The sequence below is a fragment of the Artemia franciscana genome, chromosome 21 (genome assembly GCF_032884065.1).
Source record: "Artemia franciscana chromosome 21, ASM3288406v1, whole genome shotgun sequence".
Taxonomy (NCBI): Eukaryota; Metazoa; Arthropoda; class Branchiopoda; order Anostraca; family Artemiidae; genus Artemia; species Artemia franciscana.
The window spans coordinates 27,433,452-27,450,295 of NC_088883.1; the positions used below are offsets into that span (position 1 = coordinate 27,433,452).

General features: G+C 37.5%; 1 protein-coding gene across 2 annotated transcripts in view; it reads right to left on the reverse strand.

The window, feature by feature from the left end:
- Positions 1 to 16,844, reverse strand: part of LOC136040658 (hyaluronan mediated motility receptor-like) — a 92,948-nt gene that overhangs the window by 47,789 nt on the left and 28,315 nt on the right. Inside the window, exons 3-4 of one of the 2 annotated variants that reach the window (XM_065724941.1) lie at positions 16,039 to 16,095; positions 11,651 to 11,695 (exon numbers count right to left, since the gene is read on the reverse strand). In XM_065724941.1, coding sequence (XP_065581013.1) covers positions 11,651 to 11,695; positions 16,039 to 16,095 — 102 coding nt within the window. The remainder of the gene's footprint in view (positions 1 to 11,650; positions 11,696 to 16,038; positions 16,096 to 16,844) is intronic. The other variant, XM_065724942.1, reaches the window with a different exon arrangement.

Consider the following 16,844-nt stretch of genomic DNA (forward strand, 5'->3'; position numbering starts at 1 on the left):
ACTCAAGTACTTTACACGTAATGCAAGTGAGGCTTATCGGTCTGTAGTTTGATGGGTCTTCTCGTTTCCCACCTTGGTATATTGGGACGACAATAGCTTTTTTTCTAAATAGCGGGAAGCTCACCGAGTTCAAGAGACTTTCTGTAAATGTAGACTAGTGGCTCTGTTATTACCGTTGCAAGTTCTTTGAGCAGTTTTGGATGTAGATTGTCTGGGCCTGTGGACTTGCTTGGGTTAAGTTCTCTGAGTTTTTTTAGAACATCGCTATGTTTGATCTCTATCGGTCTTATCAATTCGCTTATACCCTGAATTGGTTCCTCGCGGCTAAAGTGGTCTTCGTTCTCAGGTTCCTGAGTAAAAACATAAGAGAACTGGCTGTTGAGAAAATTTGCCTTGTCCGTGGGGTCTTGTACCAGCTTTTGTTTCACGGGATCGTAAAGAGATGAGACTCCACCTTTGTTTTTCCTTTTGCTGTTCACGTATTTCCAGAAACTTTTTGGGTTTTCTTTCAAGGAGAAAGCTAATTTACGCTCTCTAAGCTTTCCTTCTCTTCTTGTTGCTTTTCGAACCCTGTTGCGGAGCCTCTTGAATGTTTTCTCTCGGTCGTTACTTTGTCGATTACTTTTGTAGTCACTCCATGCTTTTTGTTTTGCTTTAATCAGTTCAATATTGGCTTTAGGTAATGCAACACGGGTGTATTTATTGTGCATAGGAATAAATTGTTCTTCCATTGAGGCTACAATCTTAGTGAACCTTGTGTAAATGGTGTCTAACGACTCCAACCCACTGAATTCTTCAATCCAGTTGACATCCGAAAGCTCTCTTCTCATAGCAACGTAATCTCCCTTGTAGTAGTTACGTTTCGGTGCCGCACGTGTCCTCAAAACCTCCGTTTCCAAGCTAAACACAATTACCGAGTGATCCGATTTACCGATTGGTGACAACTGCTTAATATCTGATACCAGGTCTCCATTGCTTACCAGTAACAAATCGAGGATACTTGGTGTGTCAGATCCCCGCATCCTTGTTTGCTCAGATATTAACTGCTCTAGAAATTGTTCGTTAATAACGTCCAGGAATTTACTCGTCAAGCTTGCGGTAGATTCCGTGGTGTATCGCCTATTCCAGTCTATCTTAGGGAGATTGAAATCTCCTATAATAGCAAGCTTTTGGTTGGTGTTCTTAGCGAATGCTTCTATTTGCGAGAACAGAGCTTCGTCGGATGTGTTAGTGTTGTTGGGGCTACGATAACAGATCCCAAGAACAGTGTCGCTGGTCGTTTTAGACTTAATGCAGATCCACAGACTTTCTTTGGGCTCAACCGTGTCGGTTGACCTCGATATTGGATGCACGTTGATGCCTTTTCGACAATAGCAGACTATCCCTCTACCTGTATTCTCTTCCAGATTTTATTCATACAGATAATAATCTTCGATACTGAGCTCTGTGACGGTAGGTAAGTATCTGTAGTTTTTTGGTTTAACTTCTACTATTGCCACAATATGCGGATTTTCCAGTTTGATAACCTGCTTTGCTTCCTCCATTTTGTTTAAGAGAGAGTCAGCGTTGAAATAGAGGCATTTTATTTTTTTTTCAGATTCATTTGTATGGCTTGGGCCTTTTCCTCGTCAATTTTGGGGCTGTCGTTGGCTGGGACCATTTGATGGTCTCGCTTGTTGTCTCATTCTCTGGTTGCCGTTGGACCTGAAATTGGTGCTTCCAGTAACATTAGTGTTGCTGTGCTTGCTGACCTTGGCTCGACTTTGCTCGACGCTGTTGTGCCCTTTGCATTGGTGTTCGATCAGGGTTTATGTAGACCTGGTTTTTTACAAGTTCGTTGGTCGATTTTCTTAGATTTGGGGCTGCGCTGAGAATCTTCTGTCGCTTCTTGATTGTGTCGATTGAGTCCTTCAGTTTGACTACTAAGACGCGTGGCTTACTGCCATTTATTTGACTTCCCACGCGTACGACCTCACGAATGTCGTCGTGCTGCAGGTGAGCTCCCAAATCATTCTCTGTAGTTAGGTTAATCACCAAGTCTTTGTCAGAGGTGTCTTCTAACTCCGGGAGACCAAAGATCGCAACATTTGTCCGTTTTCCTTCTCTAAGTTGTTTTTCCTTATCAGCCTTCAGTATCACATCAACAGTAGTATCATAGCTTTGGATGGTGCTTTCCGTTGGAACAGGAGCTGGGAGCGAAGGACTGGGTGCATTTAACTGGAGCGCTTCCCTCAGTTTTAGCTGCAGGAACGATACGTTTCTTTTGTTGCAGCTCTCGCATTCGTATTTGAAAAGACGTGAATCAGGATCTAGGCTCTTAATTGTTAGGAATAGATCGGCGTTTAATTGTCTACATCCCGCGTGCTCGTATTCACCACAGAAAAAGCATTTGATGGCCGTGGAATTTTCTGTCGGTAGATGACAGTAGCTGCATAGTTCATTTGCAGCGCTGAGCTCGACCGCTTCAGGTAAGGTGGCTTTTCCCTGTCCCAAGCTCTGATCCGAGATGTTGTTGTTGCCTCTGAATGTTGTTGGCATATCGTTGTTTGTGCTGATCGGAGTTGAGTTGTTTTTCGGCGGTAGATTTGGACTAGGGGCTACTTCTGGGTTCGATCGGGTTTTGACTCCCGATGCAGGTGAGCTTGTATTCGCAGGCTTGCAGCTAGGGCAAACAAAGATGCTTGCTAGTTCATGTGAGTATTTTGTCTTTCCGCACGTCAGATGGCACCACTTATAGCATTTCGTGCATTTTGCACCGCCGCTGCTTTTGGTTACATTTTGACTGCAAACAGAACATGGTGGTTGGTTCATTTGTTTAGTTGCAAATCAAGTAGTAGCGCCGAGTGTTTTGAGCTCGTAATGTCGTCTGGCTATTGAACCCTTACCCCGCAATTAAGGAAGATGGGCCAAAAAGATGTCCGAATCACTTCGTCGCGATGCTCTGGCAACAATGAATAGAAAAGTAAGGGAAGTGTTGAGGGTTGGTTACCTTGTCCCCGCAATTTAAGGGGTACGCCCGGCGGGTACCACGGCTCTTGCTACCAACTCAGTCACCCCCCTTCTGCTTACCTTTCTCTCGCCACCTCTATCGCAGCGTGATTGCCTTTAAATTTTGGAATTTCCAATTATATTCACTACTTGATGGCTAAATGAAATGTCTTGTCTTTCTTGCTAAAAACTAGTCAGATGTAGTCGTTTAGATCGTAACAGCATTAGAATTGATTGTATTTGTTGGAAAATAAATACTTAGCAACTATCGACCAGTGTTATATGAAGAGCAACAAAAATGGTGCCATATGATACTGGCGATGTAGATGGCGACCTAATTAATATGTGAAAAAAGATGGCGCTGATAGAAATACCTATAGAAAAGACCTATACTAGGAATTGAAAAGGGTTTCTCAAATTCACCTTAGCTAAAAATCTATCTCTAGAGTATATAAATCAATATGAAAATAACCTAAAAATAATGCAGAAGCTTTATCACATTAACAGCAAAGAGTCGAATTTAGCAACAATAAACCAAGATGTAGCATAGATGGCGCATTATGTTGAATTCAGGGGTTTGAGCACCCTCCCCCGGAAAAGTTTGTCTGACTAGTAAAAACATAACAAAAATAGATATAAACAAATTTTTACGCATTTTTTTAGCTTTTCTGTGTAAACTCTACGAAAAAGAAATCCTTGTGTAAACCCCCCCCTCCTTAAAAAAAATCTTGGATACAGCGCTGAATTGTAGGTTAATTTTTTCATCAAAAACGATTTTTAATTTAGCTACAACAAGATAATGCCTTCTATATTCGATCCGTAGTTTAAATCAAATAAAAAAAAAGTTTTTTTTTTAACTGCAAGTAGGGAGCGACATTAAAACTTAAAACGAACAGATATTATCCCGTATATGAAAGGGGTTGTCCCCTCCTCAACGCCTCGCTCTTTATGCTAAAGTTTGACTCTTTCTCATAACTCTACTTTTTAAAGCAATACAAATATATTCCATATATTTTTATTTGCAATATATTTGCAATATATATTGATATATTTGTATTTGCAATTTTTGTGATATAACTATTGGTGTCAAGATTCCATTTTTTAGAGTTTCGGTTACTATTGAGCCGGGTTGTTCACATTACAGCTGTCAAAAGTTTGTTCAGCAGCCAAGGAAGAGTACGCGAAAACGAATAGGGTTAGGGCAAAATACCCCAGCACTGAAATACGCTTGCTTTGAAACCCTAGTTTAAAACATAGCTAGTAGACATTGACTCCACTAGGTAAAGTAAACATAAAAATGAAGCAGAGGTCTAGCCTATTTCATAAGCAAATTCAGAACTTTGATAATAAGTACTTGCTCTCTTCGTCGTAGATTTGTCAACGAAAAGTGATTGACTCCTTAGTGGTAATTAAATAAATAAAAAACAAGTTTTTTTTTAACTGAAAGTAAGGAGCGACATTAAAACTTAAAACGAGCAGAAATTACCCCGTATATGAGAGGGGCTGTTCCCTCCTCAACGCCGTGCTTTTTACGCTAAAGTTTAACTCTTTCTCTCACCTCTACTTTTTAAAACAGTATTAACACAACTCTACTTTTTAAACACGAATTTAAATAATAGCGTTAAAAAATCGGCCAAGTCGATACGAGAAATGCTGTGTACGCGATTATAGTGAACACAACGGTGCTGACTTAGTAAAGAACAATGTGTCTACCGTGCAATTAATCTTTTTTCTCTGTCCTCAAGATTTAGGACGAATACTCATGAAACGTTGGGACAGGGTCATTCCGTAGTAATTTAAAAGCTTTAGTACACTTTTCAGTGGTCCTAATCCTATCGTAGGGAAAACAACCACTCACTGTGACCACGGACACATCGAAAGCCTCACATGACATCAAAAGCAGATTTCAAGATATCCCTTTAGGTCAGAGCAATGAGAAAGGTTCAATATGTGTGTCTTGGGAGCAGAGCTGAAGTTAGGTTTTTTCACAAAGGGGGGGGGGGCAAATGTAGAATTTGCCGCACCATCAACATTTTGAATGTTACAATTTTTGCCCAAGCATATTACAATTTAAGCTTGTTTTGTCCCCTCCCCCCAGGATGTTACCCGAGGCACTTGACCCCTCTAGCCCCCTAAAACCGGCCCTTTTTTGGGGGACTGGATCTTTGCTGCTGCCTGGGCAAGAGCCCATGATTATAGGAAGAGCGCAATGGAAACGGAGGCTTTATAAATCAATTTAAGTGACGGGATGGTTAAATTATACCTCTTTTAATTTAGGATGATGCAAGACCCTCTAACCTCTCCCTCAAATGGCTCCTTCTCCTCCTCCATAACAAATATAGACATGTTGCACCTTGTCCGACTGGTAATTTTTTTAGGATCGTTAAGAGAATTACCTTAAAAGATCAGGTAGTTTAACCAAACAAAAATACAGTAAGAGTACGCATATATCAGACACGTTTGACCGCGGTTGCAGCAGTAGCTGCAACCTAGCAAGAAACAAAACAGCGTCCGTACTAACCAAAAATTGAAAAACGAATTTTTTTTAAAAAATTGTCAAGTGAGAAAAAATTCACATTTCCAGCTGATTCAGGAATGTCAACTACTATCTAAATTTGTATTAATCGTAAAATGTGATTTTGAAAACAGATTTACGGCAATTTTGAATAATAGACCAAAACCACAAAGAAGTGGATTCGGGTAGAAATCAAAAGTAAGCCATTGGAATCACCAAGATCCAAAGCCCAAAATGGAAAATTAACAGTTCCCTGGCTTGAACAACAAGAAAAATCACTTTCTTGTATGGGTGGCACTGATCTGTCCTCTTTTTCTTTTTATGTTATGGGTGGTGTTGTATGGGTGGCACTGATCTGTCCTCTTTTTCTTTTTATGTTATGGGTGGTGTTGTATGGGTGGCACTGATCTGTCCTCTTTTTCTTTTTATGTTATGGGTGGCACTGATCTGTCCTCTTTTTCCTTTTATGTTATGGGTGGTGTTGTATGGGTGGCACTGATCTGTCCTCTTTTTCTTTTTATGTTATGGGTGGCACTGATCTGTCCTCTTTTTCTTTTTATGTTATCTGCTGCTAGTGGGGTATTGCATCATAGAAAGTAGTTTCTCATTTTAAAGGAAATTGCTGCATCTACTCAGTCTTGTGATAAAGAAAACCGAATAATTAAGAAAAATCTCATTCACACATGACGGGATTGGTATTCAAATGACAGTGTCAAATCAAAAACACAGAAACAAATAAAAAAATCTTTCCCAACGAAGCAATAAAGAAGCATTAGTTTTTTGGGCAGTTTGAGAGCGGGGGGCAACGCCAAACTTATTCATGGTGACTTTGCTCGCTTCTTCATTTCAGCATTGCCACAAAAGATTCATTTTTTCATTCATACTTATTTTTCTTCCCTATTATACAGACTAACTTGTGCAAATTTTAAGTTTCGAATTTGCTTTTTAACTCGTGTGGAAACACTGTTTTAGTTTTATTAAAAGACACTATTTAGGGGAGTACTTTTCATTAAATAACAGAATAATAACACTCAATCTGTTATTATAGTAAATTTCAAATTTAGAATACTCGTTATACTAAGGGCTGATGCAGGGATATACGCCAGGGGGTACAGGGCCCACTCCCCTTCGCCGAAATCCTCAGAAGTTTCCAAAATTCAGGATACTTCTAATTCAGAATTCTAAGTTATATTTTTTTTAATGGAACTACCTCCCCCCGTCCCTTGCAGAAAAAACACTCCTGGGTCCGCGCCTGGGGCGATGAGACAAAGATAAGGTTTATTCATCATGAAATACACATACAATATTGCATTTTACTATTCCCCCAGAGGTTCTTTGGCCTGTAAAGAAGGGGGAAGATAAACGAGTCACTTACTCAGAAAAAAAATAATCACTTACAGAGAGGATAACAAAAAGGAGAAGATAAGAAAATATAAATAAAATAAAACTATAGAAAACAAAAATAAATAGACTAAATTAAGTAGTTCAATAGATTATGTAGTCTCCAATGAAATAATGATATATATATATATAATGATATATATATATGATATATATATATATATATATATATATATATATATATATATATATATATATATATATATATACTAGCTGTTGGGGTGGCGCTTCGCGCCACCCCAACACCTAGTTGGTGGGGGCACTTCGCGCCCCCCCCAAGCCCCCCCGCGCGCGTAAGTCGTTACGCGTCATATTAGTTACGCGCCATTGTAGTTGTGTCCCTATGTCCCACCTGTCAATATAGATAGATATATATATATATATATATATATATATGTTTTTAACTACGTAAAACTTGCGAATATACAACATTCTTTGCTGTCCCATTGTCTGTGCATACAAATAGATTGTCAGGTTTACCGACTCTTGAACATGCAACATATAATGGTCCATGGGAAAACAATCCGTATTCAGATCTATACCTCATGATTCTAATGATTGCCCTTGAGCTTTGTTGATGGTGATTGCTAATCGACGATTCCCTGTGTCGCCGTCGTCATTTATATATCCCCGTGTGCCCCCCGGTCGTCATTTATATTCCATGTGTTCCGGTCGTCATTTATGTCCCGGTGTCCCAGTCTGTGAATTCTCTTTGAGGGTCCCGGGCGTCATTGATATTCCTTGTGTCCCGGTGTCCCGGTCGTCATTCGTGTCCCAGTCTGTATATACATTCGTTTTTGAATTGGTCTTTTTTTTAGGTTTTAGTTTTCTGCCTTTTTTTTTAGTTTTTTTTTAGTTATACCTCATGATTCTAATGATTGCCCTTGAGCTTTGTTGATGGTGATTGCTAATCGAACATTCTCTGTGTCCCCATCGTCATTTATATATCCCCCTGTGCCCCCCGGCGTCCCCGTTGTAGTTGTGTCCCTGTGTCCAGGTCGTCATTTATATTCCCTGTGTCCCGGTCGTCATTTGTATTCCGGTGTCCCAGTCTGTATATACATTCGTTTTTGAAATGGTAAATGATGAAATAAATTTTTGTATTTTTCCCCTTTTTTTCTTTTTAGTTTTTTTTTGGTTTTTACATTTTTTTAGTTTTTTTAGTTTTTTTTTCTTTTTTCTTTTTAGTTTTTGTTTATTTTTATTTTTTTAGTTTTGTTTTTCTCCTTTATTTTTCTTTTTGTTTCCTTTTTTTAGTTTTTTTTATTTTTTAGTTTTTTTAGTTTTTTAGCTTTTTTAGTTTTTTTATTAGTTTTTAGTTTGTTTTTTTCTTTTTAGTTTTTTTGTAGTTTTTACCTTTTTTTTTAGTTTTTTTTACTTATGTCCTGGTCGTCATTTATACTCCCTGTGTCCCGGTCGTCATTTGTGATGGTTTGTTGACGGTGTTTTGTTGATGGTGATTGCTAATTGAACATTCCTTGTGTCCCGGTCGCTTTCTCTTTGAGTGTCCCGGTCGTCATTTATATTCCCTATGTGCCGGTGTCCTGGTCGTCATTTGTGTCCCAATGTAATTTCGTAATTTCGTCAGTCGAAAACATGACGTCACCTGATCCACAGACACACAGACAGACAACTTATTTTTATATATATAGATATAGATATATATACATAGATATATATATATACATATATATATATATATATATATATATATGAAAAAATAAAAATTAATAGATATGATATCTTCTAAGAAGCCAAAGCATTTTTAATTAATTTTTTTTGAACAAACCGAATGAGTGACACCTTCGAGCTGATTCGGGCAACTTATTCGACACAAAATGACACGCAATTAAAGGATTAAAATCTGACCTTACACAAGGAGTAAAAAGAACTTGAATATGATTTTTGGTATTGCGAAGATTATAATTATTCCGATCAGAGGTGATAGATGGCGGAACACTTAGGGGATGGGGGAGGTCACCACGAAGCTGAGAAAAAGTAAAACATGCACACGAAAGAATATAAAGTGACTCGAAATCAAGTGATGGGATAACTCTTGAACGATTAGTTTCCTTAATGAGGTTTCTAGCTTTATTGTAGACCTTAGAAAGTGTATCCCAGTATGGTATTTCTGATAACTGGGGATAAATCTGAGAAACATGCGAAAATATCAAAACACTGGACTTGGAAAAATTTAGGGTAAGATAATTAGCATCAAACCATAAAATTACTCGCTCAAACAAATTTCCCGAATTTAATCGAAGCTCAGATATGCAATTTTTTAAAGATGTAAGTGTGCTGCCATCAGCAAAACAAACAAGGACATCAGAAGATGGCGAACTGTAGTTGGCACTATGGGCAAGGGAAGGCTTAGGATGGCAGTGTCTAAAGCAATTAATAACTTTCTGCTTTTTTACTGCATAAAAAAGATCATTTAAATAAATCAAAAATAACAGAGGCCGTAAAACTGATCCCTGAGGGACGACAAAATTCACTTGTGAGGGAGAAAGGAAAAGTGGATCGACAGAAATTAACTATTAATTTCTTATTAACTATCAACTTTTAACTATTAATTTATTAACAATTGATATTAACTATTAATATTAACTATTAACTATTAATTACTAATTAATTATTTTAAGAAATTAACTATTAATTGAATATTAATATTCAAATAAGATTGCAACCAAGAAAATACATTATCCCTAATGCCAAAATGAGACATCTTCGATAGAAGAATTTCTTGGGCTAAGGAATCGAATGCCTTGCGAGTATCCAGGAATATAGCAGCCGGAATTAATCAAGAATCTAATACAAAATGTACAAAATTCAAAAGGGTCTTACAGGCATGTTCAGACGAGTGCTTCACTCGGAAACCAAATTGAAAATTATGAAGAATTTTTTTATATTTTAGAAAATCAGAAGACGAGAAAGCATAGACTTTTCGAAGATTTTACTAAATACTGATAAAATTGGAATTGGTCGATAATTTACTGGATCTTTTCTTGGTCCACCTTTATACAGAACAATAATCCGAGCACGCTTGAGAGCATCCGGAAAAACACCATATTTAAATGAAAGATTAACAAGTTTTGTTAGAGGCACAACTATTGAAGGAAGAATAGATTTAACTACCTTAGTAGGAATAAAATCTGGCCCAGATGAGGAGTTTTTCAAGCCATTAACAATTCTGGTAATTTCACTTACTGTTACTGGCTCTAGAAACATAGACTTAACAAAAGACGGCCAGAGGTAAAATTTAAAGTCCAGCTTAGGCCGAAATAAAGTAGCTTCGGAGGCAATATTCTTACCAATATTAGCGAAGAATTAAGTGAAGAATGCTTCTTGGACAATAAGCTCACCCTCTACAGCTTAGTCACCATCTACTTGTAGGTAAAGAGCTAGATTAAGAACCGGGTTTAAGCACAGAATTTATTGAATTCCAAGTTTTACGAATACCATTGCCACACGCATCAAAATTATTTAGATAACAAGAGAGATTTGGCTTTCCTACACAAGGAATTATATATATTCCCTTGAATTAATAAAGACAAATAGCACTCGCTGAAAGCGTAGCGCAAACAACTCTGTTATTCCATTTATTGTAGCAAATCACAAACATCAAATAAATTACAATTGCCAAAAGTAGATTACAATCAGCATTCACTGTAAAATATCTTAGTGAAGAATGGGTGGCAACATTTTTGAAAAAAGTACTGCAAGCGGTGTACCCGCTTGCAGTACTTACTGCAATACCCGCTGGTATATTTGTCTACTCCTAATACCAGCACCTTTTTATAAGCGTTTCTCTGAACCAATTAAAAGAATATATAATTGAATAGCGTCACTGTAAACGTCAACCACCCTCCCGATCCCCTACCCTCTATGCGCATGTATTCCAAGAAACTTTGCATGTCACATTGCTTCAGAGTTGAGTACTTGTTAATTAAACAAAACACAGTCGAGAAGTTAGCTCAATGTAAGATTTGAGAAAACCGGTTTCATAGCCACAAAAACAAATGATGGGGGACAGAATGCATTGGCCTTGTATAAATTGAGCTACATATTTGTACCTTAGGGGGTGGGGGTTAGGGGCGCTGTCCAAATACTTATACCCACCCACCCCCTATATTGAAATATATAACCCAAATTACCCGCTAGTATATTTGTCTACTCCTAATACCAGCACCTTTTTATAAGCGTTTCTCTGAACCAATCAAAAGAATATATAATTGAATTGTGTCACTGTAAACGTCAACCACCCTCCCGATCCCCTACCCTCTATGCGCATGTATTCCGAGAAACTTTGCATGACACATCGCTTCAGAATTGGGTACTTGTTAATTAAACAAAACACAGTCAAGAAGTTAGCTCAATATAAGATTTGAAAAAACTGGTTTCATAGCCACAAAAACAAATGATGGAGGACAGAATGCATTGGCCTTGTATAATTTGAGCTATATATTTGTACCTTAGGGGGGTGGGTGTTAGTGGCGCTGTCCAAATACTCATCCCCCCCATATATTGAAATATATAACCCAAATTATATTGTTATATAAACTAAAGATTATAATCCATCCTTAACCTACCTTAGTTTATTGAGTGTGTTTCGTTTAATTAACAAGTACCCAGAATTGTTATTCGTCTTAAATAAAATCTATACAAGACTAAAAAAAATAAATAGACGTTTAAATACTGAAAATTAAGCCATACATTTTACAAGAAATACAAGTTCAATACACTTACCACTGGCGTAGCGAATCCGTCACTGTTGCGCACTTTAGAACGTGACTGCAAGTAAAGAAAAATGCTCATAAATAATAAACTTTTTTGAAGAAAAAAACATTTTATAAATAGATGCATATACGGTTAAAAGTAAAAGTAAAGTAAGTAAAATGGCACTGGACCCTTAAGGTCCAAACCGGCGGTGCTGATCTCCGTTTCATGGCCCTTCAGCCAGGAAGTGCAATGGGAGTTGGGAGCCAACCATCCTGTGCTTTCACGCACCCTTCCGGCTTACCTTCCCCAGATTTCTCCAGGTACCCATTTAGAGCTGGGTCGACTCTGGCTGAACTTACAGAGTCACGCCACTGACCCCCGTCCCAAACAAAATAACTGGTGTGGGATTGAACCCGTGCCCCTTGGACAAAGAACTCCCATGCCAGCGCGCCAACCACTCAGTCAGGACGGCTATAGTGTCTAGTACGGTTAGTGTCTAGGTGGTAAGGGTAGGGGGTAAGGTGAGGTCGGGAATACAGTGTGGGAGGGATGGGAGTTGAGTGTTGATGAGTGATGGAGATTGGATTTCTCACTATTTTTTCTCCTTTATTTTTATTTGCAAATTATGATTATAATATATTATATAACACATATTATTATATACTACAAGAATATATTACAAAAGGGAATTATTTGTTAGCATATAGGTTGCTGGGTATTTATTTTGCTTTGTTTACAATATCTTTGATTAATAATTAAGTAAGCAGGCAAGTACTTACTTAGACTACTGCGCGGCCGCATACCCTCATATATATTTTTGCAGCACGAAAGTTAATTTGCAGCACGTTAATTTGCGTTGCTTGCAGCACGTTAATTTGCGTTGCTTGCAGCACGTTAATTTGCAGCAATGCAGCACGAAAGTCAATTTAAAACTTGAACTTGTCAAACCTTTTATGGACTAATTTTCTCCCGTTCCTTTTTGCTGGTTTCTCCCGGTTTCTTCCATCTAATATTATACGCAATACAGTATATTTACTGTATTACACTAACACTGCATTACACTGAATTACACAATGTATTCCACAACACTGCATAACTGTTCTCTTTTTATGGCACTTGCTCGTCGGCCAAGTGCCATATAGCGATCGCAATTTGTGTCTGTTGGTCCTGGTTTTGCTAATTCGGGCACTTCCAGATAAGCTAGGATAATGAAAGTTGGCAGGCGCATCAGAAACCAGACCAGATTAAATTGGAAATAGTCGCTTCCCCAATACGACCATTTGGGGGGGGGGAGAGTGGAGGGACGGTTAATTCGGAAAAATTAGAAGAAATATTTAAAAAATGTCTTCCTGAAAGCCTACATAGCGCAGTGGATATGGTGTTGGTATTCTACTCCGAAGGTCATAGGTACAATTTTTATAAGTTTTTTTTCTTGCTCTGCCATTTTTTAATTTCAGAACCCTTTTTAAAATGTCTGGCCTTGACTTACACTTTTACCAAAAATATCAGATTGGATTGTGTTTTATGGTGATTAAATCTGGAATTTGCTATAGTATGAGCCAGCAAGCGTAGGAGGAGCTAAATCAAGCGATGGATCTAAATCAATCAAAAGTTAAAGAAAAAGCTATTCAGTTTCAGAAGCAGAAATCCCGCTAAGAGGTGCCTATCCTGGTAGCCTCAAAAAAAAACATCATCGCGATAACATTGCGAAATGTTGGCTCTTCCGACCTCGTCACAAGTATCATAAGAGCTCTTGGCTCGTTTAGTAAACGAGGCCAATTTGTAACCTTGGACACTATGACTATTCTGATGCAATAATTTTAATCGTGTATTAGTTATGCTTCATTTTTGATATCGTATTTGGGCTACCTGATTGCACTGAATTCTCAACTTCAGATTAATATGATCCATCATGATCTGGCGGTTGAATGTTATGATCACGTACTTGATAAATTATTTAGCCAATAAATAAATAAAATCGATTTTCTCATGGGATTCTGCGCGAGGGACTCCTGTCAGACAAAGAGCTTGTTGGGCTAGACCTCTATTTTTACGTCTTTCGTGATCTATTTGGCTAAATATTTACTGAAATTATTATAGTTCTCTAATTTAATTAATCTAATTATTAGTTTTATTGTTTCTTAAATTCATTCTCAGCCTTATGGTTTAATTATATTGAATTTTCATTGAATTGTTTACCAATAAGTGGCATTATGGTGTAATCACCATTTATTGACTTAAGCAGTTGTTGACATGTTTTGTGTTCCCAATGAAATAATCAAACGCAACAACCCCTTAGGGCTCAAAGGGTGTCTGCAAGTAATGCAATTACTAAAACTAGAAATCACATGACATAATTCTCTTATTTATTTGATTGCTGGTTCGTTTTGAGTGAATGATTTTTTTCTTTTATTTCTCAGTTGTCCGGTAGTATCCGTCGATGGCGGTTCTAATGTTTTGAATCTTGAGCAAATCGCGGGTATCGGTAAATAATCCGCTTTGTGGTTGTTAAGTATTTGGTTTTAATTTCCATAATTTTTGGCCTTTATTGAATTTTATTTATCGTTCAATTTTTTGCTTTTTTTTATCATTTTTTCACATTGACTTTCAGCGTGTGTTTTGAAGCTTTTTGCTTCGACATTTTTCCTTGTATATATTATTTTGTTCACTCTGAAGATGAGAGGCAATTGTCCTCTCGGAACATTCATTTTGTGTGTTTTTTCAGTATTCTCGTTTGGCCTTAAAAACCCCATTTTTTATCATTTTCTTTCTTTAAAGTATCTCAGATTTTATCCTGAGCGACCTAGATTACGCAGACGACATCGGTCTTCTGTCTGGGACCGTAGCTGAGGAAATGCTTACCAACGTGGCAATCACCGCTAAATCAATGGGTCTCGAAATCGGCATTCCCAAAACGAAAATCCTCATGTCCAATACGCCAAATTCGATACAACCTATCTATCTCCAACAAGATGAAATTGACGTGGCAGAAGAATTCAAGTACCTAGGATCTCTGATTGACGGCAATGGAAGCAGCTCGAACGAAGTCCACACTCGAATGGAATCTTTTGCAAAAATGTTTTCCCAGCTCAATTCCTGTTTACGGCGGAAGTGTCTAATCCAGCTGCAAGCACAGATCCGTATCTATGAGGCACTCGTCAGATTGGTTCTTCTATAAGGATGCGAGTCTTGGACGCTGAAACCATCGGAGGAGCACGATCTGAAAGTCCTTAACCATTCTTGCCTTCGGAGGATCCCCGGAGTCAGACTAACCGAGAGAAAGAGCAATACGGGTCTCCGTCGATCATTCTCCCAGCGCCTTGACATCGGGTCAGTTATCAAGAAACGCCGTCTGCGCTGGTAAAGGCACATCCAACGCCGACCACCTGAGGCACAGAGCAAAAAGATCCTTCACTGCCAGGCTCTCCCCGGCTGGGTGTGACGCCAAGGGGGACAACGCAAAACATGGCTTGTCTGTGTCAAAGCTGACCTCAAACCCAAAGGTAAATTCCGCCACTTTGGCCGACGGTGGGACACGAACTGGCTCGAAATCACTCACGAATGAATCCCATACCGCCAAAAATGTAGCTCAATCGTTGACGACCTATTGAATGCCAGAGAAGGATCGCACCCGTTGTCCTGAACCAAATAAAAATTAGTACACACTATACGATTTTTTTTAAATTTATTTTTCTTTTATTTAATTTTATTAGTTATAAAAATTATAATAACATTAATTAATTTTATTTATTTTCTTTTGCTAATTATGACATTTCTTCAGTTTAATTTCTTTAATTAATCAACTTTAACTTTTGTATTCATCAACAAATTATCAAGTTTTCAAAGTATTATGGGTATTTATCACCGGTGGGGCCAATTGAGGGGGGGGGGGGGTATTTAGAGATATTTTCATTGAAAATGTCTTTTTGGCATTTTCAATGTAAAAATTTTAAAATTCAAATATATCCCCACCCCCTTATCTAGATAATGAAAAACATATACCCCCTCCTAAACTGTCATGAGTTGACACCACTCTTTACGACCGATTTAACGGTCTTGAAACTAGGTTTTTACTTTACCTGAAATATTACCGATATTCCGCATTTGAGAAGTGCAAGGCCGTATCCAGAGATTGTGGGGTTTGACCCCTCCCCCGAAATGTTTGTCCTACTCGTAAACAAATGAACAAAAATGTAATATAAGCTAATTTTTCTTGCAGCCCCCCTCCCCAAAAAGTTCTTTTATATCCCTCCCCCCAAAAAAATCCTGGATACGCCCCAGAAAACGTGTAAGTGTTCACAGTAAATAAATGTACAAAAAAACTTTTGCTCCCAGAGATCCTATCCTACAGCCAAAGGAAAACCAGTTTTATGGTTTTAGAGGAAGAAGAATAATAAAAAAAACAAAAAACTCACAGTTGATCGAGAATGGTCACTTTTAATCGAGCTTGATCTGCTTCTTTCTTGTTGAACCTGGAAGAAAATAGCACTATGTCCATATTCATTGTCTTATATTTACTTATTTTATTATTACTTACTATTATTTATTATTTACTTATTACTTATTTACTTATTACTTATTATTACTTATTACTTATTTATTATTTACTTATTTTATTGCTTATTATTAGTACCAACAATAGTTATTGTCAGTCAATAATAATTACTATCAACTGATAATACTTATTATAAAAATCAATAGTAATATTTTTAATAATCAATAATTGTTACTATTAATAATTAAAAAACGATTTCGAAAAGGACGAAGATACAGGAAAAAACGAAAAAATTTGTGACACTTAGAATGTGAAGGAAGATATATGTTATGAGGAAGAATTAATGACAGTACTAAAAGAATTAAAAGATAATAACACTCGTGGGCTGATAGCGAGGTGAATGAGTTTTCTCAGTATGATGGTTGTGAGGTTAGAGATAAGTTACTGAAGATTACGGGTATGATATTTGAAATAGGGAATTTGCCTGGCGATTTTAGGAAAACTACTTAGAGTCCTGTATAAGAAAAGTGATACGAGTGAGTGTGATAATTATTGAGGCATTAGCCTGGTTTCTGTAGATAGCAAATTACTTAGCATGATGATACTTTTTAGACTTAGAGATGCTGTAGACAAAATTTTAAGAGAAGAAAAGTGCAGTTTTAGAAAAGGTAAAGACAAAATTTTCACTCTTGGACAAATAATTGAAAAGTGTCTGAGTCATCAAAC